We start from the raw sequence: 23,815 nt of genomic DNA, 5'->3' as shown, positions 1-23,815 counted from the left end.
TTTCTCCCTTCCCTTCTGATTCTCTCCCCTGTTGCGGCGGGTGAGTGAGCGGCTGTGTGGTTGTGTTGCCAGCTGGGGTTCAACCATGACATGAGGCCACAGCCGCCCGTTTGTTTCTGTCCCATCCCACACCTGCCCAGCGCCACGCAAGGGGGGACCCCCCGCACCTTTCTGCCTGGCCCGGTTGAAGACTTTGATGTCCTTGAGCTGCACGCCGATCCCCGTCCGCAGGGACACCGACTCGGTGGCGTTGTCCTTGTTGCCTCTCTTGATGGAGCCATTCGCGTGGGTCCTAAGAAAGCAGAGAGTCACCCAACGGCCACCGCATGGACCCCCAGCAGCACCCGGCTCTGTCACCCCCCCAGCAGCGCCCGAACCCTCGGGCTCCATACCTATCGCTCCAGTAAATGTACTCCTCAAAGACCGACACCGAGAACATGTCCATGTTGTTGCTGGACAGGACGACCTCTCGGTTTTCACCCGTCTCCAGGTCGATCCGTTCGATCTTGTCCGTCCGGGCGTCGCACCAGTAAAGCTTCCCGTCCTGAGGCGATGGGGAAGCATCCCCGTCAGCGATGGAGCAGCACGGTGGCACCGTCCCCAACTCCCGCCACCCTGCACAACCCTCCTGGCCTGGGGAGGTGACTCCAGGGCCCTGGGGTGGCAGCGGCTCCCACGAGGCCCCAACCGGCCCCGTCCTCCCCCCGGTGGCCGCACCTCGTAGTCGACAGATATCCCGTTGGGCCAACTGATGCTGACGTTCACCAGCACCATGCGCTCCGTCCCGTCCAGGCGCGAGCGTTCGATGCGGGGGTACTGGCCCCACTCCGTCCAGAACAGGTACCTGCAGGGGACAGCAGGGACGTCACCACGGGGCTGCCCAGCAGCAACTTTGGGGCTTTTGGCCACGGGACAAACACCTCTCCCCATCATCCATCCACACCGGGGCCTCACAGAGGCCGTCACCTGGTGTGGCAGAGACCCGTGAGTCCTTCTTTCCTCCGTGCAAACTGGGGGTCCCCGGTACGTGGCCGCCCCCCCAGCCAACTGCCCCCCCACGCAGCTCCGTGCGCTGTCTCACCCCTTCTCCGGATGGACCGTGATGGCGCGTGGCTTGTCCAGCCCCTGTGAGATGACCACATAGCGGAAGGAGCCGTTCAGCCTGGCCACCTCGATGACATCGAAGCCCTGGTCCGTCCAGTAGATGTTTCCTGCAGAGAGGGGCCGGTGAAGACCCCGCGTGAGCCCCGCTCCCCACCCACCCTCGGTGCCGGAGCCCCGGCTCACCGGCGATCCAGTCCACGGCGATGCCCTCCACGCGGCCGATGCCGTTGGTGACCACGTCCTCCCGCCACGTCTGGTCCCGCTTGGCCCGGCTGATGGTGCTCAGACCCATGTCCACCCAGTAAATGGTGTCGTTCTCTGAGAGGGGCCGGGCAGGAGAGGGGGTGTCAGTGACCGCCACCCCACAGACGGCACAAAGCTGCACCCGCAGCAGTGGGGACTTGGGACCTTCACCCCGAGGGGAGATGCCGCCAAAGGACAGTCTGGTGACATCCCCCTCCCCGACCTCTCCAGCCCTGCTGTCCCACTCCCAGCCCCGCGTCACCTGCGTGGAAGTCGATCCCCACAGCCAGCGAGGTCCCTGACACGGGCACGAGCGCATCCGACTTGTCATTGGGGTCCAGGGGAATCCCACGGATCCCCTCGTGGACCGAGTACAGGAGGAAGGAGCCAACACCTGCGAGATGGATGCGGGGACGGTCAGACACATCCCCCAAGCCACACGCTGTCCCTTCAGCAGCCACAACTCATGGCAAAGGCTTCAAGCCCCCAAGTAGCCTGTTCCAGGGGTCCTGACCCACAGCAGGGGACGGGGGAGGCACGAGCGGGGCCTCTTCCCAGAGCCGCCTCCGTCCCCGAGCGTTGGCAAAGGCTCCGGGCTGCATCTGGGTCAGGGCAGCGCTTGTTATTCAGTCCCTGCCCTGACCCAGATGGCGCAGCAGCTCTGCCAGCCCCCTCCAAAACCACCGAGAACATTTTGCACACAAACAGCCTTTGAGAGGCCCTGGCAGCAAGCGGGGAGCGCGGGAGCTCTTCCCTCCCGAGGGAAACAGCGCCAAAACAGGGCAGGGGTGTGCGGAGCAAAGGGACACGCTCACCTTCGCAGGACTGCTGCCCGCTCTTCAGGCTGTAACCGGCCGTGCACATGCAGGAGCGGGAGCTCTCGGACGTGGGCAGGCAGAGCTGCGAGCAGTCGCCGTTGTTGAGGCTGCAGGGGTTGGTTCCAGCTGCCGCGGAGAGAAGGGGGGTGAGGGCGCCGGCAGAGCGGCCGCCGCGGAGCCGCAGCGCCGGCACCGCGGCGCCGGCACCGCGCGCTCACCTTGCTGGATGCTCTCGTCGTACACCTTCATGTGCATCACCAGCGTGGTGCTGTTGCGCAGCACCGTCACCTCCGAGCCGTCCTTCTTCTTGCAGGTGCCCATCCTCTCGGAGGCCTGGTCAGCCCACCACAGCTTGTCACCTGCCAGGAGAAGGCAGAACATGCAGCAGCTTCCCCCATCCCCTCCCATCGCAGCTGTAAAGATTTACACACGACGGCCTGGAAGAAGCGGGTCTGAACCCGGCCTTGGGTGGAGAAGCATCCCCTCCGCAGCTGCTCGAGGTGGCAAGTGCTTGGGGAGGGTCAGGAGAAAGGAAGGGGCTCCACGAGCCGTCTCCATCACCCTGCCAGCTCTCACCCATGATGGCCAGGGCGGTGGCCTTGCTGAGCTGACCCCGCACAGACTCGATCACCTCCAGGTTGCTGCCGTCCAGGTTGCAGCGGTTGATGGTGCCATTGCCAGAGCTGATCCAGTACAGCTTGCTCTCTGGGTAGTCGATGGCCAGGCCTGGAAAGCACGAGGCCATCAGTGACTGGGCAGCACACGGGGACCGTCACCAGCCGGGAGCGGGGACAGGACCGGCCGAGCGGAGGGGGCGATGGACACAATGGGAGACCCAGCACAAACAAGCCGCCAAGCCTGTGGGGAGCCGGGGCTGCCAGAGAGGGGAAAGGAGGTTTTCAGGGCCCTGCAAGGCAGGGTGACACCGGGGGACACGGGGGGGGGCGTACCAACAGGCCCTTTCTGGTTGGTGAAGAGCAGAGTGCGGTTGCTGCCATCCATGTTGGCCACGCTGATGTTGTCCCCGTCTGTCCAGTAAAGTTTCCTGCGGCGGGGAGGGGACACTGAGCACGGCAGCACCGTGGAGATGTCCCCCCCAGCCTGCTGGCACCGTGTCCAGCCACACGTACCCCCGGAGCGGGTGAACCACCAGGCAGTGGGGCTTGTCCAGCCCCTGGATCACCGCGTTCTTGAAGGAGCCGTCCAGCCGCGCCACGTTGATCTGCTTCTTGTTGGCGTCGTAGCTGGTCCAGAAGAGGTTTCTGGAAACCCAATCCACAGAGAGGCCGTGAGCGTTGGGCAGGTCTGGAAGGCAAGAGAGGACGGAGACGCGTCAGTTGTGAGAACAGGGTTGGGGTGACACCCAAAGAAGGGCTGATCTCACGGAGCAGCCGTGCGGCGGGGTCTCCCACACGCCCACCCGCAGACACCACGGTCTCCACGCCGGTGCCGTTGATGAAGGCTCTTTTGATGGTCTGGGTGCGCACGTCAGACCAGTAAATGCGCTGCTCCAGGGCGTCGTAATCCACCACCGTGACGTTGTCGATGTCGGGCACCGTGAAGGAGATGATGTAGTTGTAGTAGGGGTTGTCGATGTCCACGCCGCGGATCTCCATCTGCCGCGCGTACAGCAGGAACTTCTTAAACTCTGGGGAGGACGAGATGGGCAGCGCTGGGACCGCAGCCCGGGCGGCGGAGCCGGCGCCGCCGCCGCGGGGTGGGCTGGCAGCCCCTACCATAGCAGGTGGTGTTGTCCTTGTCCAGCTTCATGAGGTGGGGACAGGCGCAGGACAGCGTGCGGTTGTAGTTGATGAGGCAGAGGTGGGAACACGGCCCTTTGCCCCCATTGGCTTCGCAGGGATTAGGAGCTGCAAACGGGACGAGACTCAGCAACATCCCGGTTCCGGGGACACCGAGCGCCTGTGCCACCTCCCCACCACGCGTCCCCCGTCCCGTCCCGCCGCCTCCGCGTCCCCAGGCCTCACCCAGGGGCTGCCGGGACGGGTGGTAGACCTGCAGGTCGAAGGGCTGCGTGTTGGTCCTCTGCACCACCGTCACGTTGTGCCCCGTCCACTTGTTGGCCTTGGCCAGCGTGTTGGTGCGCCAGTCGGTCCAGTAGACCTCCCCCCCGTACAGCGTGACGGCGAAGGGATGCGACAGGTACTCGTGTCCCCGCAGCACCTCGATGTGCCCTGTCCCGTCGTACAGCGCTGAGTAGATGGCGTCTGACCTGCGCCCGGCAGAGACGAGGGGTGAGAGCAGGCAGGGGCCGGGCAGGGGACAGGGAGCGGGGCCGGAGGGGACAGGGAGGCGCAGGGCAGAGACGGGTTGTCCTGGTCCCACCTGGCGTCGATCCAGAGGATGCGCTTCTCCAGGTAGTCGACAGTGAGCCCGTTGGGCCAGCCCCCCGAGCCCGTCTCCTTGTGGATGGTGCGCCGGCCCGCGCCGCTCATGGAGGCGGCCTCGATGCGCGGCAGGCTGGCGTCCCAGTCCGTCCAGAACAGGATCCTGTGAGGGACAGCGAGGGGGGCGGTCAGCGTGGGGACACTGACCTCTGCCCCCAGCCCAGTCCCTGTGCGAGAGGCCAAAGATCACAGAATCCCAGAGCGTCAGGGGTTGAAGGGCCCTGGAAAGCTCATCCAGTGCAATCCCCCCATGGAGCAGGAACACCCAGATGAGGTTCCACAGGAACCAGGCGGGTTGGAATGTCTGCACAGAAGGAGACTCCACAACCCCCTGGGCAGCCTGGGCCAGGCTCTGCCACCCTCACCACCAACAAGTTTCTGCTCAGATTTAAGCGGAACCTCCTGTGTTCCAGTTTGCACCCATTGCCCCTTGTCCTGTCCCTGGTTGTCACCAGATGAGCCTGGCTCCATCCTCCTGACACTCCCCCTTTCCATATTGATCCCCAGGAATGAGTCCCCCCTCAGTCTCCTCTTGTCCAGCTCCAGAGCCCCAGCTCCCTCAGCCTTTCCTCACACGGGAGATGCTCCACTCCCTCCAGCATCTTGGTGGCTGCGCTGGACTCTCTCCAGCAGTTCCCTGTCCTGCTGGAACTGAGGGGCCACAACTGGACACAAGATTCCAGGTGTGGTCTCCCCAGGGCAGAGCAGAGGGGCAGGAGAACCTCTCTGACCTACTGACCACCCCCTTCTAACCCACCCCAGGATGCCACCACATCCCGGTGACAAACCCCCCCTCCTGCCGTACCCATAGCGGGGGTCCAGGGCGATGGCGCGGGGATGCTCGATGTCCCCAGCCAGCAGTGTGGTTCGCATGGTGCCATCCAGTTTGGCCACCTCGATCTGGTCCAGGTTGCTCTCCACCCAGTAGATGTTGCCGGCGATCCAGTCCACAGCCAGGCCCTCGGGGGTGGCCAGCCCGTACTGGATCACCACCTCGAAGCTGGTCAGAGCTGCGGGACAGCACCAGGGGGGCTCAGGCTGCTGACCCCTCCCTGTCCCACTTGCCACCATCACACCCCAGTCCAGAACAGCTCCCAGTGCGCTGGACGGGGTTCGCCGGGAGGGACACGTGGTCCTGGTGCCGGGTCCCGGTGTCCCTGTCCCACAGCACTGATGGGGAGGGGACCCGGTTTTGTGCTCCCAGCTGCTAGGCTGCAATTATCATTAGGGAAGTGCTGCGAGTGCTAATTAACTCCTGCATAACAAGCCACTTTGGACGGGATCACTCCAGGGGCTGTGGGCTCCAGCAGTCACCCCACCCCAGAACCGTCCCGTTCATCTGGCCCCCACCCAGCGCCACGCACCCCCGTTCTCCAGCAGCTTTCCCCTGTAGATTTTGTCCTCCACCACGTCGGTCCAGTACAGCGAGCTCTGGTTGAGGTGGAAGTCCAAGGCGATGGTGTTGCGCAGCCCGGGGACCAGGACGCTGTAGTCGCCCCGGTGCAGGTCGATGCGGCGGATCTCGTGGCGGTTGGAGAAGATGATGAACGGCTTGAAGGGGTCTGGGGAGAGCAGAGCAGGGTCAGAAGGAGGCGACTGGCAGGGGTTGCGGGACCACCCGCACCCCCAAGGGCAGCTCGTGCTGGGGGGGGACAAGCAATGTGGCCACCATCAGCAAGCAGATCCCCCCAGGACCCAGCTGTGCCCATCAGCACGGTCCTCAGCTCCACTGCCGCTGCCCCTGAGAGCCGGGGGACATGGGGACACTCTGTGACAGGCAGACAGGCAGCCCTGCAGCCCCACACGCACCCAGGCTGCGGCAGCTCTCGCCGTCGGGCTCCAGCATCCAGCCCTCGTAGCAGGAGCACTTGACGTTGTACTTGTCCTGCTCGCACTTCTGGCTGCACTTGAGGTGCTTGGCGCAGTAGCTCTGGATCTGGCAGGTCTTGTTGTCCGAGCCCAGCTCCATGCCCAGGGGACAGGAGCAGACGATGCCCTCGCCGGGGGCCACGGTGCAGTTGTGGCTGCAGCCGCCGTTGTTCAGGGAGCACTGGTCTGTGCAGGGAGAGGACACGCTCGTCAGGTCCTCGTCCTGCTGCCAGCCTGGGGACACCGCGTGTACCGGGGACACCCTGCATCCTGGGGACACCGTGTGTACTGGGGACACCCCGTGTCCTGGGGACATTGCGCGTCTTGGGGACACCGTGCATCCTGGGGACTCCCCACGTCCTTGGGACACCGTGTATCCTGGGGACACCGCGCATCCTGGGGACACCCCACGTCCTGGGGACACCCTGCGTCCTGGGGACATTGCGTGTCCTGGGGACATTGTGCGTCCTGGGGACACCTCATGTCCTGGGGACATTGCATGTCCTGGAGACACCTCGAGTCCTGGGGACACCACGCATTCTGGGGACACCCCATGTCCTGGGGACATCGCGCATCCTGGGGTGACCCCACGTCCTGGGGACAATGTGCATCCTGGGGACACCCCATGTCCTGGGGACACCCCGCATCCTGGGGAAAACCCACGTCCTGGGGACACCCCACGTCCTGGGGACACCCCGCATCCTGGGGACATTGCGCATCCTGGGGACATTGCACATCCTGGGGACACCGCGTGCTCACCGCAGAGCTCGCCCTCGTCGGAGCCGTCCCCGCAGTCGTCGGAGCCGTCGCAGAGCTTCTCAGGGGGGAGGCAAATGGACGTGTTGTTGGCGCAGGTGTGCGAGGGGGGTTTGCACACCAGCGACTCGCAGTTCTCCTCGTCCGAGTTGTCCTCGCAGTCGCTGTCCCCGTCACAGACCCAGGCCTTGCTGATGCAGCGGGCTGCCGGGAGGGGAGATCACACACAGACATGTTATTTCAGTTACCTGGGGTTCTGGCCGCCCCGGAGCTGGTGTCACCCCAACGCCTCCAAGCTCCAGAGCCCCAGCTCCCTCAGCCTTTCCTCACACGGGAGATGCTCCACTCCCTCCAGCATCTTGGTGGCTGCGCTGGACTCTCTCCAGCAGTTCCCTGTCCTGCTGGAACTGAGGGGCCACAACTGGACACAAGATTCCAGGTGTGGTCTCCCCAGGGCAGAGCAGAGGGGCAGGAGAACCTCTCTGACCTACTGACCACCCCCTTCTAACCCACCCCAGGTACCATTGGCTTCCTGGCCACAAGGGCCCAGTGCTGGCTCAGCCCACAGCACCTGGAATTCCCAGCTGGTCTCCCATCCAAGTACTGACCGGGCCCGACCCTGCTTAGCTTCCCAGATCGGGCATTCTCAGGGTGCTATGGCTGCATATATTATATATATATGTACGTATGTATGTATGCATATATATATGTTCGCTAAGTGTATCTTGATAGTATCTGAACTAAACCCTTTTTTCAAGGGCAGGGCAGAGGGGCAGGAGAACCTCTCTGACCTACTGACCACCCCCTTCTAACCCACCCCAGGTCCCATTGGCTTCCTGGCCACAAGGGCCCAGTGCTGGCTCATGGTCACCCTGCTGTCCCCAGGACCCCCAGGTCCCTTTTTACCGCTCCAACACCTCATTCCCAACTTATACTGGGACCTGGAGTTGTTCCTACCCAGGTCCCCCCTCCCCTGCTCTCACCTGAGTCCTTGCAGCCAAACTTGACATTGGGGTCGCAGACGTGGGTGACCCCCTCGCAGTTCTTCTCGTCGCTGGAGTCCATGCAGTCCGTGTCGCCGTCGCAGCGCCAGCGCATGGGGATGCAGAGCCCGTCCAGCCGGCACTGGAACTCGTCGGTGTGGCAGCCCCCGGGGGGGCGCGTGGCTGGTGGGAGGACACAGCACCCGGTCACCAACCGCGCCTGGAGGAGCCGGGGGGCTTGGGGGGCAGGAGGAGAACTGGGGGTACCCAGAGGGGCTACTTGGGTGGGCAGATTCCCTGTCTGGAAGTGGGGGCTTTTGGCTCTCCAGGCAGGACGGCAGCAAAGCTGACGCCTGAGAGGCTCCATCGCCCGCGCTCACCCCCCCATCGCCCGCAGGACCTGGGACCCCCATGGGGACACCGAGGGCCAGCCCAGCCTCACCCTGGTTGGTGCAGTTGGCGTGAGTCTCGTCGCTGTAGTCCCCGCAGTCGTTGTCCCCGTCGCAGGTCCAGTGCACGGGGATGCAGCGCCCGCTGTTGCACTTGAACTGGTTGCTGGAGCAGGAGTGGCTGCAGCCCGCCTCGTCACTATTGTCCCCGCAGTCGTTGTCTGCGGAGGGAAAGGCAGCGGGAGGGGGTTCAGGGGGTGCCCGGCCGGCTGGGGGGGCTGGCGGAGCCACAGCAAGAGCCACGAGGCACAGACCCCTCGCCAGAGCGGGGAAGCAGGAACAGGAGGGATGGGATGGAGCGGTTCCACAGCGGCGGCAGGAGCGGGGCGACGGGCAGCCCCTCGCAGCGGGACCCCCGCGGGGAGGCCAGGATGAGCAGAGACCCCCCGGCCCTCCCGCCCCCCCGCCACAGCAGCAGCAGCGCACAGAGAAAATGAAACACAGAAACTGCATAGATCAGCCATGAACCTGGGGGGGCCGGGAGGGCGCGCGGGGCCGCTCCGGGTGGGGGGGTCTGGGGACGGTGCGCTCCCTACGGGGCACAGCTGGGGGGCTGCTATGGCCAATTTGGGGGTGTCGCTTGCCTGAGGGCGCTGCCACAGCGGGCAGGGGCTGGAACCACCACGGGGCTCCACTCCATTGCAGCTAAAGGCCATTTGCACAGGGGAGCTGGTGACAGACGTGGGGACAATGGCACTGGGGCTGCTGGTGGCTTCGGCGGCTCCTGCTGCGGCAGAGCCCCAACTGCTCCAAGATCCCACCACCAGCAGCTTCACCAAACGCACTCGGTGAGCCAGAGCTGGGGGGCACTGCCAAACATGGGGGGCACTGCCACAGCTGGGGGGCACTGCCAAAGATGGGGGGCACTGCCACAGATGGGGGGCACTGCCACAGATGGGGGGCACTGCCAAACATGGGGGGCACTGCCGGTGTCTATAGGAGCACCCCCGGAGCTCTCAGCACTCTAGGGGGGCAGGTTTGGGGGCTGCGTGGGGCCAGGTTGGGGCTGGTGCATGTTGATCTATGCACTAACCGGTAGGTTTTGGACAGTTCTTTTCGTCAGAGCCATCCCCACAATCTTTTTCTGAAACACAGAACCAACCAGACAGGAGAGTGGGCACAATGACAAACAAAACACCACGACACGGCACACGCACAGAGAGCGGAACGAAACCACAGTGACGCCGGCACATGGAGAGGGACACAGAGGCTGCGCAGGCACCGCGAGCGGCCGGGGGGTGAGAGCAGACGCAGGGGAGGGACTGGGGAGCCTTGGGGCAAACCCCCTCTACCCAGCCTGGGCCTGGGAACGGATCCGAGGCCAGACCTGAGACCTCTCCTGCCTGCGCGGGGCTCTGGGACGGCTCAGCCGCAGCAGCACAAGCCGCTCGCCTTGAAAACTGGGGCAGGGTTTCGGCCACCTTGCAAAGAACACCAAGGTCTGCTGAAACAATCCCTGCAACGTGCGCTCCCCCAAGGGCAGCCAAGGAAAACGCGGGGCTGGGCGCTGCAGGACGTGCTCACAGCTCCAGCTAAAGCCTCCTCCCCGCAGGGCCGGGCTCTGCGGGTCAGCGCAAGTGGCTTTTGCAGGGACGGGGGCTCCTGCCAGGCTGGCACCCCTGCGTCTGATCTCGGCTGCGCCCCCCCGGCAGCGGCGCGGCCGCGGTCCTCACCGTTGTCACAGCGCCAGTTGATGTTGATGCAGCGGCCGTTGTTGCAGGTGAACTGCGTCAAGGGGAAGCAGGTCGGGTAGGCTGCGAGGAGGCGGAGGCACCGTCAGCATCGCGGAGACACCCCACGCCCCGATCTCACACCCGCTCCATCGGTGGGGTGAGGAGCAGCGCTCCCCCAAAGGGCCCAGCGCTCCCAGCGCTCCCAGTGCTCCCCATCCCAGCTCACCACATGAGGCAGACTCATCGGAGCGGTCCCCGCAGTCGTCGTCCAGGTCGCACGTCCAGGAGATGGGGATGCAGCGCCCGCTGGCACAGGAGAACTGGTTGGGGGAGCAGGTCCGAGCTGGCCCGGGGACAGACAGACAGACAGACAGAGCTTTAGGAGCTGGCGGTGGCTCGGCACAGCGGCGCAAGCTCTCCCGCTGCTCCCCACCCTGCAGGTTCCTCACCCGAGCAGGTGGAGTTGGACTCGTCCTCGTTGTTCCCGCAGTCGTTGTCCCCATCGCAGAGCCAGCGGTTGGGGATGCAGCGGTTGTTCTTGCACTTGAAACGGTCCGAGGGGCACGTGTGCTGGTCTGTGGGGAGACACACTCAGGACCTGCCCTTCTCCATCCCACCCCCAACTCCAAAAACAGAGAGCAAAGGGAAGGGAACCTCCAATATCCCCCCTCAACCGCTCCAGCCCACTCCCCTCCTAGAGCTGGGGACGCGACACAGGGCTCCTGGCTGCCCGACCCCAACCCAGCCACTGTTTCCACATCTGGAGAAAGCTCAGCCCCAATCCTGCTGCCCCAGCAGCACGTCAACCGCTGTCGCACCGCGCAGGGGGTGGTTACGCACGGCAGAGCTCAGGGGCCTCGTCGCTGTTGTCCAGGCAGTCGTTGTCCCCGTCGCATTTCCAGCGCTCCTGGATGCAGCGGTTGTTCTTGCAGGCGAACTCCCCGGGCTGGCACTGCGGAGGGGGGATGTAGGACGGGTTGGCTGGCAAGGGAAAAGCAGAGGGAAGGGATGATTTTAACCAAGTGGAAGGCAGCAGGGACAGTCCTGTGTCCCCACGTGTCTACACGACCGCCCAGCAGCCCTGAGAGCGTTCACAGACACTCGTGCCCACGTACACCCACCCCAAAGCGCCAAACGAAGGTGGAGCCCACGAGCAAGGGGCAGAGCTTCACCTCTCTCATTTAAGCTGGCGAAGCACAGCACCACGCGGGCTCGCAGCCCTGGACCCGGCTCTGCCCCGCGCTGGCTGCAGAGCAGAAACCTGAGCCGGGAACACGACTCGTCCCCAAACCAGCCCCCCAGCCCATTGCTGCCGATGGGCCAGAGCGGAGCCGCACACCCCACGTCCCCCATGTCCCCAGCCTTCCCGTGTGGGTCCCCAAGGCCGCCTACCCTGGCAGGTGACAGAGTCGGGTCCCAGGATCTGGTCCTCGGCGCAGGCGCACTGCCGGCCCCGCGGGGTGGCCAGGCACAGGCTGCTGCAGCCGCCGTTGTTGACGCGGCACTTGTTGGATCCCACTGCGGAGGCACGACGGGGGGTGAATAACCGGGACTCGGCACCCAGAGTAACCCACGGGGGTGCCCCCAGCCCCTCGCCGCGGGGTCCCCGCCGTGCCGGGCACCTTGTTGCTGCTGCGCGTCGTACATGCGGATCTCGAAGATGGGCGGGCGCTCGTTGCGGAGCAGGCTCACCACCTTGGAGGCCTGGTCCAGCCGGTAGATGCTGCCGCTGCGGTACTCGGTCCAGAAGAGGAAGCTGCTATAGTGGCACAGCCCGAAGGCGTGATTGAGCTCGGGGCCCTCGTACACGATCTGCGGGCACAGAGAGGCTCAATGTTAGCTGGGGGACACCCCGAGTGGCAGGACAGGGCAAGGGATCGCGCTGGTTGGACTGAAAATGGGTTGATTTCCTTCCTGCATTACAAACCTTTCTCTTTCCCAGCCAGCACGCTCATGATTTGCACTCAGGTTGAGAACAAGCAGATCCCAGCCCAGCACAGGGTTCATGGTTTGAATCGCTCTGCTCTGAGAGCCAAGGACACTCTGAGCTCTGCCCACAGGGGTGAGGCAGCGAGGAAGGGGATGGACGGACAGAGCTGGACTGACACCCACACGGAGCAATCACAGTGTTCCAGCCCACTGGTGTCACACTAATTATTTAAGGAGAGTTGGGACTCTCTGGTTGTCTCCTCTGCTCTCTCTCTGGGGCGCAGACGGGGGAGTTTTTGGTTGGGATGTTTAGTTCGGCTTTTACCATTTTGCAGAGGCCTCTGAGCCTTTCTGCCTTTCTCCTCTTTTCTCTCTCTGGGATCGGCTTTGGGACCAGGTGCCGTTTCCTGGCACTGGCTGCTCAGCGTGTTCACGAGGAATTGCCTTGAGCATCCTTTATTTCTATTTTCTACATATATTTACTAGCAGTGTATTAGTATTTTGTTATTTTATTAAACTGAGTTGATCTCAATCCAAGTTTCTCCCTTTTGATTCTCTCCCATTGCGGGGGGTGAGTGAGCGGCTGTGTGGTTGTGTTGCCCGCCCGGGTTCAACCCCAGCAGGGACGCTGGGAGCGGACAGGAAGGGACAGGGCAGCGTGGCTGAACGTGGCAGCAACAGCTCGGCTGCCCCCGGCCTGACCGGCGTCCGAGGGGCCTCCACTTGCCTTGCGCTCGGTGCCGTTGAGATAAACCATCTCGATGCGGTCGTAGAAAGCGTCCACCCAGTAGAGGATCTTAGCCGGGATGTCCAGGCTCAGCCCGTTGGGCCACAGGACAGTCTTGGAGGTGATGAAGATGTTGCGGTTGGAACCATCCATCCAGGCTCTCTCAATCTTGCCCCTCTTGCTGTCCTTGGGATCCTCCTCCCAGTCCGTCCAGTACATCCACCTGCCACAGACACCGCGCTGTGACCGCGGCGCACGAGCCGGCTCGTAGCTCACCCCCCCGCTGCTCCGAGACGTGAGCTCGGGCAGGAGAGCCCGTTGTCACCACCCTGTCCCCCCGGGGCACCCGCACCCGTTCAGAGGGTCCACCACGATGGCTCGGGGGTGGGTCATCTTCCCCTCGATCAGCGTCTTCCGCATCTGGGCGGCCTTTTCCAGTCGAGCCACACTGATGGTCTTCTTGGGGCCGTCGTCCGTCCAGTACAGGTTGTTCCCCATCCAGTCCACGGCGATCCCTTCCACGTTGTGGATGCCTTGGGGAAAAAGGAGGAGCGGGCGCTCATCACCAGGGCTGACAAGAAGTGGAAGTGAGAGCTCCATATGATTCACGGGGTGTCCAGCACCACCCGCTCCCGACTCAAACCGACGGCGACGACGGACCCCCCAGCCCTCCCAGGGTACCGCGGCCACGTGGAGCACGGGGCATGTGCTCTGTACCTCTCTCTAGTTACAGACAAACCCAAACAGCAGCTTCAGAGCTTAGTTTTAAGGGTCAAAGACACAGGGAGACACAAGGAAATGTGCTGACGGCCGTCACTGCGGCGCGCGGGGGGTTCCAGCGCTGGGCTGGACCCTCGGCCACACACCGTCCTTCAGGATGGTTTCTCGCTCTGTGCCGTCGATCTTCTGGCGCCCGATGAGGTAGCTCGTGGTGTCGGCGAAGTAGATGAAGCCGGTCTCGGCGTGGAAGTCCAGCGCGCGGGGGTTCATGAGGTTCTCGATGGGGATCATGTGCTCATCCGGCACCTTGGCCCCCATGTCCATCCCACGGATGATGCCCGGACGCCCCTTCCCGTACACCAGGAACAGCTCGTGCTCGGGCTCTGCAGGGACGCGGGGACAACCGTCACCAGGGTGGCACCGGGACAAGCGCCGGCCGCCTCGCGCCCCGCGACTCACTTTTGCAGGACTTCCCGTCGCTGCCCAGGCTGAACCCAGAGCGGCACCGGCAGGTTCGGGTCTTGTGGCTGTTCCCGAGGAGGCAGATGTCCGAGCAGCCCCCCGGCTTGCCGAACTGGTCGGGCTCGCAGGCATGGCTCCTCACTGCAAGGCAGAGCGCGGGCTCCAGCGGCGGGGCAGAGGTGGCCTGGCCACGCTCGGCTGCAGCCGCAGGGATGCGGGAGATGGGCTTGTGGGTGCTGCCAGCCTGACAGCGGCTCTCTGGGCTTTAGGGGGGTCCCTGCCCCCCAGAGATCCCGGCCATTGGCCAACACAGGCTCCGGGGCAAGCGAACCCATCTTTGGTGTCCGGCCCCGTGAGGCAAGGGAACTCGGAAGGTGCAGCCCATCCCCATCCTCATCCTCATCCCCACCCTCATTCTCATCCCCATCCCCATCCTCATCCCCATCCTCATCCCCATCCCCATCCTCATCCCCATCCCCACCCTCATCCCCATCCCCACCCTCATTCTCATCCCCATCCTCATCCCCATCCCCATCCCCATCCTCATCCCCATCCCCACCCTCATCCCCATCCCCACCCTCATTCTCATCCCCATCCCCATCCTCATCCCCATCCTCATCCCCATCCCCATCCTCATCCCCATCCCCACCCTCATCCCCATCCCCACCCTCATTCTCATCCCCATCCTCATCCCCACCCTCATCCCCACCCTCATCCTCATCCCCACCCTCATCCTCATCCCCACCCTCATTCTCATCCCCATCCTCATCCCCATCCCCATCCCCATCCCCATCTCCATCCTCATCCCCATCCTCATCCCCACCCTCATTCTCATCCCTATCCTCATCCCCATCCCCACCCTCATTCTCATCCCCACCCCCATCCTCATCCCCATCCTCATCCCCATCCCCATCCGCATCCCCATCCCCACTCGGCCTCTGGGCTCCAAGCAGCCGCTCGTCCCTTTTCGGGGTCCCACCTGTGGGCTGTCGCCGCTGGTGGTAGATGTGCAGGGCTCCCCCCTTGTCCACCCGCGTTACCACCTGGTACTCGGTGCTGTTGAAGCGGTTGACGCGGATGACGCTGGTTTTCTGCTGGGCGTTGGCGTTGTCCGAGTTGGTGGCGTAGAGGTAGTTCTCGAAGACGGTGAGCCCGTAGAGGTGCTCGATCTGGAAGGCACCGTGCAGGCGTCCACAAGGAATTTAGGAGACATAGAATCATTGAATCATTTCAGTGGCAAGAGACCCTCAGGATCACCAAGTCCAACCATAACCTCACCCAACTCCAGCACTAAACCATGTCCCTAAGAACCTTGTCTAAACACCTTTTAAACCCCTCCAGGGATGGTGACTCCAGCACTGCCCTGGGCAGCCTGTTCAATGCCCAACAACCCTTTCCAGGACGAATATCGTCCTAATATCCAACCTCAACCTCCCCTGGTGCAACTTGAGACCATTTCCTCTTGTTTTATCACTTGGGAGCACAGCCCAACCCCCTCCATGCTCCAAGCTCCTTTCAGGCAGTTCAGAGATCAGAAGGTCTCCCCTCAGCTCCTGTTCTCCAGCTGAACCCCCCAGCTCCCTCAGCCGCTCCCATCACACTTGTGCTCCAGCCCCTCAATAGCTTTGTTGCCTCCTCTGCACCCTCTCTAGTACTTCAATGCCTTTCTAATGATGAGGGGCCCATGAGAACCTGTGGCCCAGCGCCCTCCAGCTCTGATGTGCCCCCAGCCACTCTGCATGAGATCCCCCTGCCCCCTGCTCACCAGGATGCCCTGGATGATGGTGTGTCTGTTCTTGCCTTCGTAGTCCACCACCTCGATGTAGTCCAGGTAGGCGTCAGCCCAGTAAACCAGCCGGTTCACCAAGTCCAGGGTGATGCCGTGGGGGAACACGATCTTGCTGTCCACCAGCTTGGTGCGGTTCTGCCCGTCCATGTCGCAGCGCTCCACCTTGGGGATCTGCCCGTAGTCCGTGAAGAACACTTTGCTGTGCAAGAAGGGCAAAAGCGGGAGCTCAGAGCCAGGATGCCACGTTCCACCCAGAAAAGGGCGGACACAGACATACAGATGGCTCACGCTGTCACCTCCCACCCTCAAGCAGGACTCTTACCCCATAGCAGGGTCCAGCGCGATCCCCTTGGGGTTGTACAGCTCCAGGTCCAGCAGCGTGACGCAGGTGACTCCGTTCTTGTTGCAGACAAAGATCCTGTCGTCGATGTCGTCCACGAAGTAGAAGTTGCCCGTGAGCCAGTCGATAGCCATCTGCTCCACGTCTGGGGGGGAAGAAGGGGTGGGGTTATGCAGGGAGGGGGCAGCCAGGAGCCAGAAGCCCCACACGTGGGGTCTCTGACCACATCCCCGGCCACTGGGCACCCCACAGAACCCCAGAATGTCAGGGGTTGAAGGGACCTGGAAAGCTCATCCAGTGCAATCCCCCCATGGAGCAGGAACACCCAGATGAGGTTCCACAGGAACCAGGCGGGTTGGAATGTCTGCAGAGAAGGAGACTCCACAACCCCCTGGGCAGCCTGGGCCAGGCTCTGCCACCCTCACCCACAACCCGCAATATGGGGACGGCAAACGCCTGGGCCGGGGCGGCACGGGCCCCACGGCAGAGCCCCGCTCGGGCAGGACTAATCCGGAGCCGCCAGGACGCCCTGAAGCAGGTGAGACAGCATCTGGCACGCAGCGCTGGAGTATTTAATTAAACCAGTGAAAGCCTGTTAAATCGGATAAACCCAATGAACCCAAATTCCTTCCTCGCAACCAGGCCGGCGCTTGGTGCTGCTCAGCCCCTTCTTGCCAGGCCGCGGCTCCCGGAAGCTCCGGGAGACGCCAAGTGCTCCGGCGCTCCATCCTTTGGGTTGGTGCCCCCCGAGACTCCGCGGCGGCACCGCGGCCGGCACGGGCGAAGCCGAGCAGGCCACCCGCCCACCCGAGGCCACCGGGACCCAGACAGCCCCGGCGAGCAGGGCCAGACGCTGCTGAATTATTAACCGGCGCACAAGCTCGGGAGGGAAAACATGAATCAAGCCAGGACATTTTGCAACGCCCCGCACTCCCCCTGCTCGCCTGATGGTATCGAGCCCTTCCCCGCCGCAGCGCCACGAGGCGCCCAAGAGGTTCTGGCACTTGGGGGTTCCCCTGTCCCAGCGCAAACCCAAACCCCAAGATTATCCAGAGGCCACGGGGATGGGGATGGGGATGTCGTGGCGATGGCCGCTGGTGACCAAGCGCCCTGCGCCCCGCAAGGGTGAGGCCGCGGCGCCCATGGACACCGCCCAGCGTGATGCATCTCGTAAGAACGAGTGGAAACAGCCAAAGCTGGGGAATTCGCATCAAAGCAGCCGAGCCAAAGGCCCCATGGGGCTCCCGCTGTGCCCAAAGTGCCAGAGCTGGCAAAGCCGGGGATGCTGCGCCCCCCACAGAAGTGTTGGCGCAAAACGGCCCCAAAACGGAGCGCGGGGGGCGGCGTGGGGCCGGCAGGGCCGCGCTCCGTGCCGCCGCGGGGCCGCCTGAGTCACGCTGCGCAGAAACGCGGCAAAGGGATGTGCAAAGAATTCCCCAAAAAAGCAGGTCCTGGCTGGCGCCTGCGCGGCTGAGTCAGAGTCACAGGATCCGGGGAGCGATCCAAGCAGGGGCGGACGGACGGACGGACGGACAGACATCCCCAGCCCCACAGGGACCCCCGGCTGCCCCCCGGACCCGGCCGCGGGCGCTCAGCACTAACGCCCGCACCTCAATCCACCATCAGCGTCCCCCAGAACCCCAGCGTCGCGGGGGCACGGCCGGGGAGGGACAAGCTCATTGACACGGCACCCGAAGGCTGGGCAGGAATCAGACGAGAGCGCGGCCAAAACAAGCCGGAGCGTTCCAGCCGCCCGCTGCCCGGCGCGGTTTTCCTCTCCCCGCCGGGGGTCCCGGCGCTCCCGGGGGGCTCCGCTCGGGCCCCAGCTCCGAGCGGGGGTGACGCAAGCACTTGCTCTTCTCCCAGGCTGTATTTTTGCAGCTGGAAAGCATTACCCTCCTCAAAGGCTTTTGTTTTTCAGCCCGCTCCTTCTCCCGGCGCTCGCCATCCTCCTCCCTCCTCCTTCGCAGGAATCGGGTTTTATTATCATTTGCAGCTCTTTCTTGTAGCCTCGGCTAAACCTGGATTTCCTCTTGAACTTGCAGTGGAAGCTCATTTAGCAAATGTCTATTTTTAAGCCCGCACAGAGCTCTCCCCCCACTCACTCCTTGGCACGGGAGCCAGGGACGCGGCGTCTCCCCCCACGGTGCCGCGTGTCCCCCCAGTGTGACCAGGGACCGCGTCCCATGGCACGGACCCAGCTCAGGGGCACCCTGGCCATGGACGGCTCCTGTGAACAACATGGAGAGAAGGAGATGGAGGCAGCGACCACCCCCCTCCTCCCACCCCAGCTCCCAGTGCAGGGCTGGTTGACCAGTGCGTCCCCCCCCCCAGTTCCCATCCCGGAGTCAAGGCCCCCTCCTTGCTCAACCATCGGCGGGTGTCGCAAGCAATTGCAACACGCACAACTCATTTCCCAAGGTTTCTGTGTTTGCTCGTGGTTGAAAATGAGCTCGTGGGGGCACAGAACGGGGAATGTCAACTGGAAAGCTGGAAGGAGCCCACGCGCCCCACCGGGCTGGCGATTCGGGGTCCGAGCGCTCGCTGCCCACGGACGCTGCTGGTTGAACTGGGTTTGACTGGGTTTGAGAGGGAGGGCAGAGGGAGCACCGAGGGGTTCATCACCGTGCACGCAGCGCGTTGCTCAACAAGGGCGGGCTGGCAACTTCAGCAAACTCCGAAACCCACCCGGCACAGATGTTTCCTGGTTTCGCACTCACCGCGAACCGAGCGATCCTGACCGAGCTGGTGCTGAAATCCCCGCCGCAAAAGAAGCTGCGTGCTCGGATTTTCCTCCCCGCGGCCACCGCTGTTTGAAGCTGAAGGCTTGAGGAGCCACGTCCAGCTCCGTGTCCTCCTCCAGCACCCACTGACACCTGTTGTGACCCTACCAGGGTGCACCTGGGGAGAGGCAGAAGCCTCCAGCCTCAACCCAAGAAGCTCTTGGCCCTGATAACTCTTACAAGCCTTCCCAGGCACTCTCAGCATGTTTATTATCGCCCTGAAGTAAACGGTGAGAGATCTATCGGTGCCCAACGTGGGGTGTGGGACACAGCAATAACATTCCCCCCACCCAATCCAACTTCATCCTGCACCCGGTGGGGCTGGGAGCACCTTGTCCTGTTCCTTGACACCAGTGGGTCAGCAGCTCCATGGGTGTCCACAGGAGCTAATGCCGGAGGTTCTGCCCCCTTAACCCTGACCTTGGAGCATCTGATGTGTCCCACACCAAATCCAACCTCATCCTGCACCCGGTGGGGCTGGGAGCATCTTGTCCTGTTCCTTGACACCAGTGGGTCACCAGCTCGATGGGTGTTCACAGGAGCTAAAGCCGGAGGTTCTCCCCCCTTAAGCCTGGCCTTGGAGCATCTGATTTACCCCACACCGCTCAAGCACTGCAAGGCTGTGGGTTTTTTTGCAGAAGCAGCTTTGCTGACCCAGCACATAACTTTCCTCTGCATGAATCAGTTGTTGTGCAGTCTGCAAACACATCAATTGCGGCCTGACACGAGGAGGAAGGAAACGCGGAATCTTCGCTCAAACACGCATTTCGACACAGCCCTGAAACAGCTGCAATGAAGATGCGTGCAGCTCAGCAGCTCGCGGCGGTGAAGGTGCAAGGAGCTCAGGAATCAGTGCTCAGCACAAATCCCACCTCTGGGCTGGGATTCCTAAAGGGAATCAATCCATGGGGTGTCTGCAGTGGGACAGGGACGCCGGTCCAGGCTCTGCTGGGGACCCTCAGTGCAAAACTCCCCTTTGAGGTGGCTAAAACCATCACCAAGCGCGGTGCTGTCACCAAAGGTCCCCGCTCTGCTGCGGCGCATTGTCACCCAGCACACGGGACAGATGGAAGCCGGACTGAGCGCTGCTGCTGACATTCCCACCTCGCTTTTCAATACAGAGTATTTATGTCCCAGCGCATCCCCTAAGAACAGCCCGTGTTTCTCACACAAACCCCCGTGCCCGAAGCGTTTGGGCTGCAGCCCCGTGCGGGGGTACCGGTGCAACCCCCGAGCGGACACGCACACACCAAAACTGCCGGTCCCACCGGGAGAGCAGCCCCTGGGGCAGCCGGCGCCGCATCCTGCTGCTCCGGGTCAGGGGAACGTGCCCAACTCACCCCCGCGGCACCGGGAGAACCTGCAACATGCGGCACCGGGAGAACCTGCAACATCCGGCACCGGGAGAACCTGCAACACGCAGCACCGGGAGAACCTGCAACATGCGGCACCGGGAGAACCTGCAACACGCGGCACCGGGAGAACCAGCGACACACGGCACCGGGAGAACCAGCGACACACGGCACCGGGAGAATCAGCAACACACGGCACCGGGAGAACCAGCGACATGCGGCACCGGGAGATCCTGCAACATGCGGCACCGGGAGAACCAGCGACATGCGGCACCAGGAGAACCTGCGACATGTGGCACCGGGAGAACCAGCGACATGCGGCACCGGGAGAACCAGTGACACACGGCACCGGGAGAACCAGCGACACGCGGCACCAGGAGAACCCGCGACACGCGGCACCGGGAGAACCCGCGACACGCGGCACCGGGAGAACCAGCGACATGCGGCACCGGGAGAACCAGCGACACGCGGCACCGGGAGAACCAGCGACACGCGGCACCGGGAGAACCAGCGACACGCGGCACTGGGAGAACCAGCGACATGCGGCACTGGGAGAACCAGCGACACACGGCACTGGGAGAACCAGCGACATGCGGCACCGGGAGAACCTGCAACATGCAGCACCAGGAGAACCTGCAACACGCGGCACCGGGAGAACCAGCGACGTGCGGCACCGGGAGAACCCGCGACATGTGGCACCAGGAGAACCTGCGACATGTGGCACTGGGAGAACCAGCAACATGCGGCACCGGGAGAACCCGTGACACCGGGAGAACCAGTGACACCGGGAGAACCAGTGACATGCGGCACCGGGAGAACCTGCAACATGCGGCACTGGGAGAACCAGCGATGGGCGGCACCAGGAGAACCAGCGACATGTGGCACCGGGAGAACCAGCGACATGTGGCACCGGGAGAACCCGCGACACCGGGAGAACCAGTGACATGCGGCACCGGGAGAACCAGCGGCACGTGGCACCAGGAGAACCAGCGGCACGCGACACTGGGAGAACCACGCAGCACCGGGACAACCAGCGACACACGGCACCAGGAGAACCAGCGGCACCGGGAGATACGCGGCACTAGGACAACCAGTGACACACGGCACTGGGAGAACCAGCGACACGCGGCTCCTGCGGAAAAAAGCCTCGGAAAAACCACCGAATGTTTCGGTTCAAAAGCGCCTCCAGCCGAGGAGCGGAGGCTCGTCAGGAATGCAGTCCCCGGGGCTTCTCAAATACAGCGCTTTCCTACTTTCCTTTTTATAGGGAATGATCCGTTTGATACATTTACATAATACCATAATCTGGAGGAATTTCTGCCTCTTCCCCCCGCCGCCGTCCCCTCCCCGGGAGAACAAGACGCTCTCTGTAACGGCAACACGCTCCGTGGATAAACACCGCTCCTGGGGACAATTTGCCTTAATTAGAAGTGTGTTAACAGGACAGGCACAAAGACAAACTCCAGCGCCCAAGGGGCCGGACGGGCACCCCTCGAGGGTCCTTGAGCCGCGTCCTTGTGCCAGCGCCGTGGGGGCGCGCGGATGGGACGGACACCGGCGCACGCGGCCGCCGCCATCACGTCAGCCTTGTTTCCTCCGAAACGCAGGGTAAAACACACCAAAAATCCACCCCCCCGGCTCTGTTAAGCTGTTTAGCCCGGCGGAGGAACCGCTGGGTGGAAGCCGGTGGCCCGCGGCCAGCGCGGCTGACTCGGCGCTGGGACGGGTCCTGCGGCCGCCGCGCGCACGGCAAATGCACCCGGGGGGGGATGCGGCCCCCCCAAGGGCTGCGCGGCCCCCCCAGAGCTGCGGGGAGCAGGGAGAGATGGAACGAGCGTCCTCTGGGCTGCGTGGAGGGCAGCCAAGGGACCGCTAATTACTCTGCCTTAATGAGGCCGTTCCATGGGCAAAAGTATTCAGTGGAGGGACAGGGCGCTTGGCTCCCTGCTGGGGGAGAGGAGAGAGACACGGGGAGCGCGGGACCCGCCATGGGGATGATTTGGGGGGTGGAGGGATGGGAAAGTGGGGACCCACCATAGGAATGATTTGGGGGGGTGGACAGATAGGAAAGTGGGGACCCGCCATGGGGATGATTTGGGGGGTGGAGGGATGGGAAAGTGGGGACCCACCATAGGGATGATTTGGGGGGGTGGACAGATAGGAAAGTGGGGACCCGCCATGGGGATGATTTGGGGGGTGGAGGGATGGGAAAGTGGGGACCCGCCATGGGGATGATTTGGGGGGTGGAGGGATGGGAAAGTGGGGACCCGCCATGGGGATGATTTGGGGGGGTGGAGGGATGGGAAAGTGGGGACCCGCCATGGGGATGATTTAGGGGGGTGGACAGATAGGAAAGTGGGGACCCGCCATAGGGATGATTTGGGGGGGGTGGAGGGATAGGAAAGTGGGGACCCACCATAGGGATGATTTGGGGGGGTGGACAGATAGGAAAGTGGGGACCTGCCATGGGGATGATTTGGGGGGGTGGACAGATAGGAAAGTGGGGACCCACCATGCGGATGATTTAGGGGGGTGGACAGATAGGAAAGTGGGGACCTGCCATGGGGATGATTTGGGGGGGTGGACAGATAGGAAAGTGGGGACCTGCCATGGGGATGATTTGGGGGGGTGGACAGATAGGAAAGCGGGGACACGCCATGGGGATGATTTAGGGGGGTGGAGGGATAGGAAAGTGGGGACCCGCCATAGGGATGATTTGGGGGGTGGAGGGATAGGAAAGTGGGGACCTGCCATGGGGATGATTTGGGGGGGTGGACAGATAGGAAAGTGGGGACCTGCCATGGGGATGATTTGGGGGGGTGGACAGATAGGAAAGTGGGGACCCACCATGGGGATGATTTGGGGGGGTAGACAGATAGGAAAGTGGGGACCTGCCATGGGGATGATTTGGGGGGGTGGACAGATAGGAAAGTGGGGACCTGCCATGGGGATGATTTAGGGGGGTGGAGGGATAGGAAAGTGGGGACCTGCCATGGGGATGATTTGGGGGGGTGGACAGATAGGAAAGTGGGGACCCACCATAGGGATGATTTGGGGGGGTGGACAGATAGGAAAGTGGGGACCCACCATGCGGATGATTTAGGGGGGTGGACAGATAGGAAAGTGGGGACCCGCCATGCGGATGATTTAGGGGGGTGGACAGATAGGAAAGTGGGGACCCGCCATGCGGATGATTTAGCGGGGTGTCCAGACAGGAAAGTGGGGACCCGCCATGGGGATGATTTGGGGGGGTGGAGGGATAGGAAGGTGGAAATGGGGCCAATATGGGCAGTGATGATCCCAATGGGGCTCGAGTACAGTCCCCACAGCAGATCGGCCCCCAGGTTGAACAGAAACCGGCACACACTTGGTTAACGGGTTCAAATCATCATGGCCATCAACAGACAGAGCTG

The 23,815-nt window shown here is 63.2% G+C and overlaps 1 protein-coding gene across 4 annotated transcripts in view; it reads right to left on the bottom strand.

Moving 5' to 3' along the window:
- LRP1 (LDL receptor related protein 1) overlaps nucleotides 1–23,815 on the bottom strand; it is a 77,981-nt gene that overhangs the window by 26,751 nt on the left and 27,415 nt on the right. For all 4 annotated transcript variants that reach the window (XM_082073533.1, XM_082073534.1, XM_082073536.1 and 1 more), the window contains 34 exons: nucleotides 16,250–16,412; nucleotides 15,904–16,126; nucleotides 15,118–15,307; nucleotides 14,136–14,279; nucleotides 13,823–14,059; nucleotides 13,309–13,489; nucleotides 12,957–13,179; nucleotides 11,923–12,112; nucleotides 11,693–11,818; nucleotides 11,141–11,281; nucleotides 10,750–10,875; nucleotides 10,527–10,643; nucleotides 10,301–10,381; nucleotides 8,621–8,788; nucleotides 8,179–8,361; nucleotides 7,199–7,399; nucleotides 6,380–6,625; nucleotides 5,935–6,132; nucleotides 5,376–5,580; nucleotides 4,509–4,673; nucleotides 4,151–4,395; nucleotides 3,902–4,033; nucleotides 3,586–3,813; nucleotides 3,296–3,470; nucleotides 3,116–3,210; nucleotides 2,742–2,891; nucleotides 2,384–2,524; nucleotides 2,163–2,291; nucleotides 1,610–1,741; nucleotides 1,288–1,422; nucleotides 1,082–1,211; nucleotides 718–844; nucleotides 393–544; nucleotides 168–292 (listed from right to left, as the gene is read on the bottom strand). In XM_082073533.1, coding sequence (XP_081929659.1) covers nucleotides 168–292; nucleotides 393–544; nucleotides 718–844; nucleotides 1,082–1,211; nucleotides 1,288–1,422; nucleotides 1,610–1,741; nucleotides 2,163–2,291; nucleotides 2,384–2,524; nucleotides 2,742–2,891; nucleotides 3,116–3,210; nucleotides 3,296–3,470; nucleotides 3,586–3,813; nucleotides 3,902–4,033; nucleotides 4,151–4,395; nucleotides 4,509–4,673; nucleotides 5,376–5,580; nucleotides 5,935–6,132; nucleotides 6,380–6,625; nucleotides 7,199–7,399; nucleotides 8,179–8,361; nucleotides 8,621–8,788; nucleotides 10,301–10,381; nucleotides 10,527–10,643; nucleotides 10,750–10,875; nucleotides 11,141–11,281; nucleotides 11,693–11,818; nucleotides 11,923–12,112; nucleotides 12,957–13,179; nucleotides 13,309–13,489; nucleotides 13,823–14,059; nucleotides 14,136–14,279; nucleotides 15,118–15,307; nucleotides 15,904–16,126; nucleotides 16,250–16,412 — 5,604 coding nt within the window. The remainder of the gene's footprint in view (nucleotides 1–167; nucleotides 293–392; nucleotides 545–717; nucleotides 845–1,081; nucleotides 1,212–1,287; nucleotides 1,423–1,609; nucleotides 1,742–2,162; nucleotides 2,292–2,383; nucleotides 2,525–2,741; nucleotides 2,892–3,115; nucleotides 3,211–3,295; nucleotides 3,471–3,585; nucleotides 3,814–3,901; nucleotides 4,034–4,150; nucleotides 4,396–4,508; nucleotides 4,674–5,375; nucleotides 5,581–5,934; nucleotides 6,133–6,379; nucleotides 6,626–7,198; nucleotides 7,400–8,178; nucleotides 8,362–8,620; nucleotides 8,789–10,300; nucleotides 10,382–10,526; nucleotides 10,644–10,749; nucleotides 10,876–11,140; nucleotides 11,282–11,692; nucleotides 11,819–11,922; nucleotides 12,113–12,956; nucleotides 13,180–13,308; nucleotides 13,490–13,822; nucleotides 14,060–14,135; nucleotides 14,280–15,117; nucleotides 15,308–15,903; nucleotides 16,127–16,249; nucleotides 16,413–23,815) is intronic.

This window comes from Streptopelia decaocto (assembly GCF_964273445.1).
Source record: "Streptopelia decaocto genome assembly, chromosome: 27".
NCBI lineage: Eukaryota > Metazoa > Chordata > Aves > Columbiformes > Columbidae > Streptopelia > Streptopelia decaocto.
This window is presented reverse-complemented; position numbering and strand designations above follow the sequence as displayed.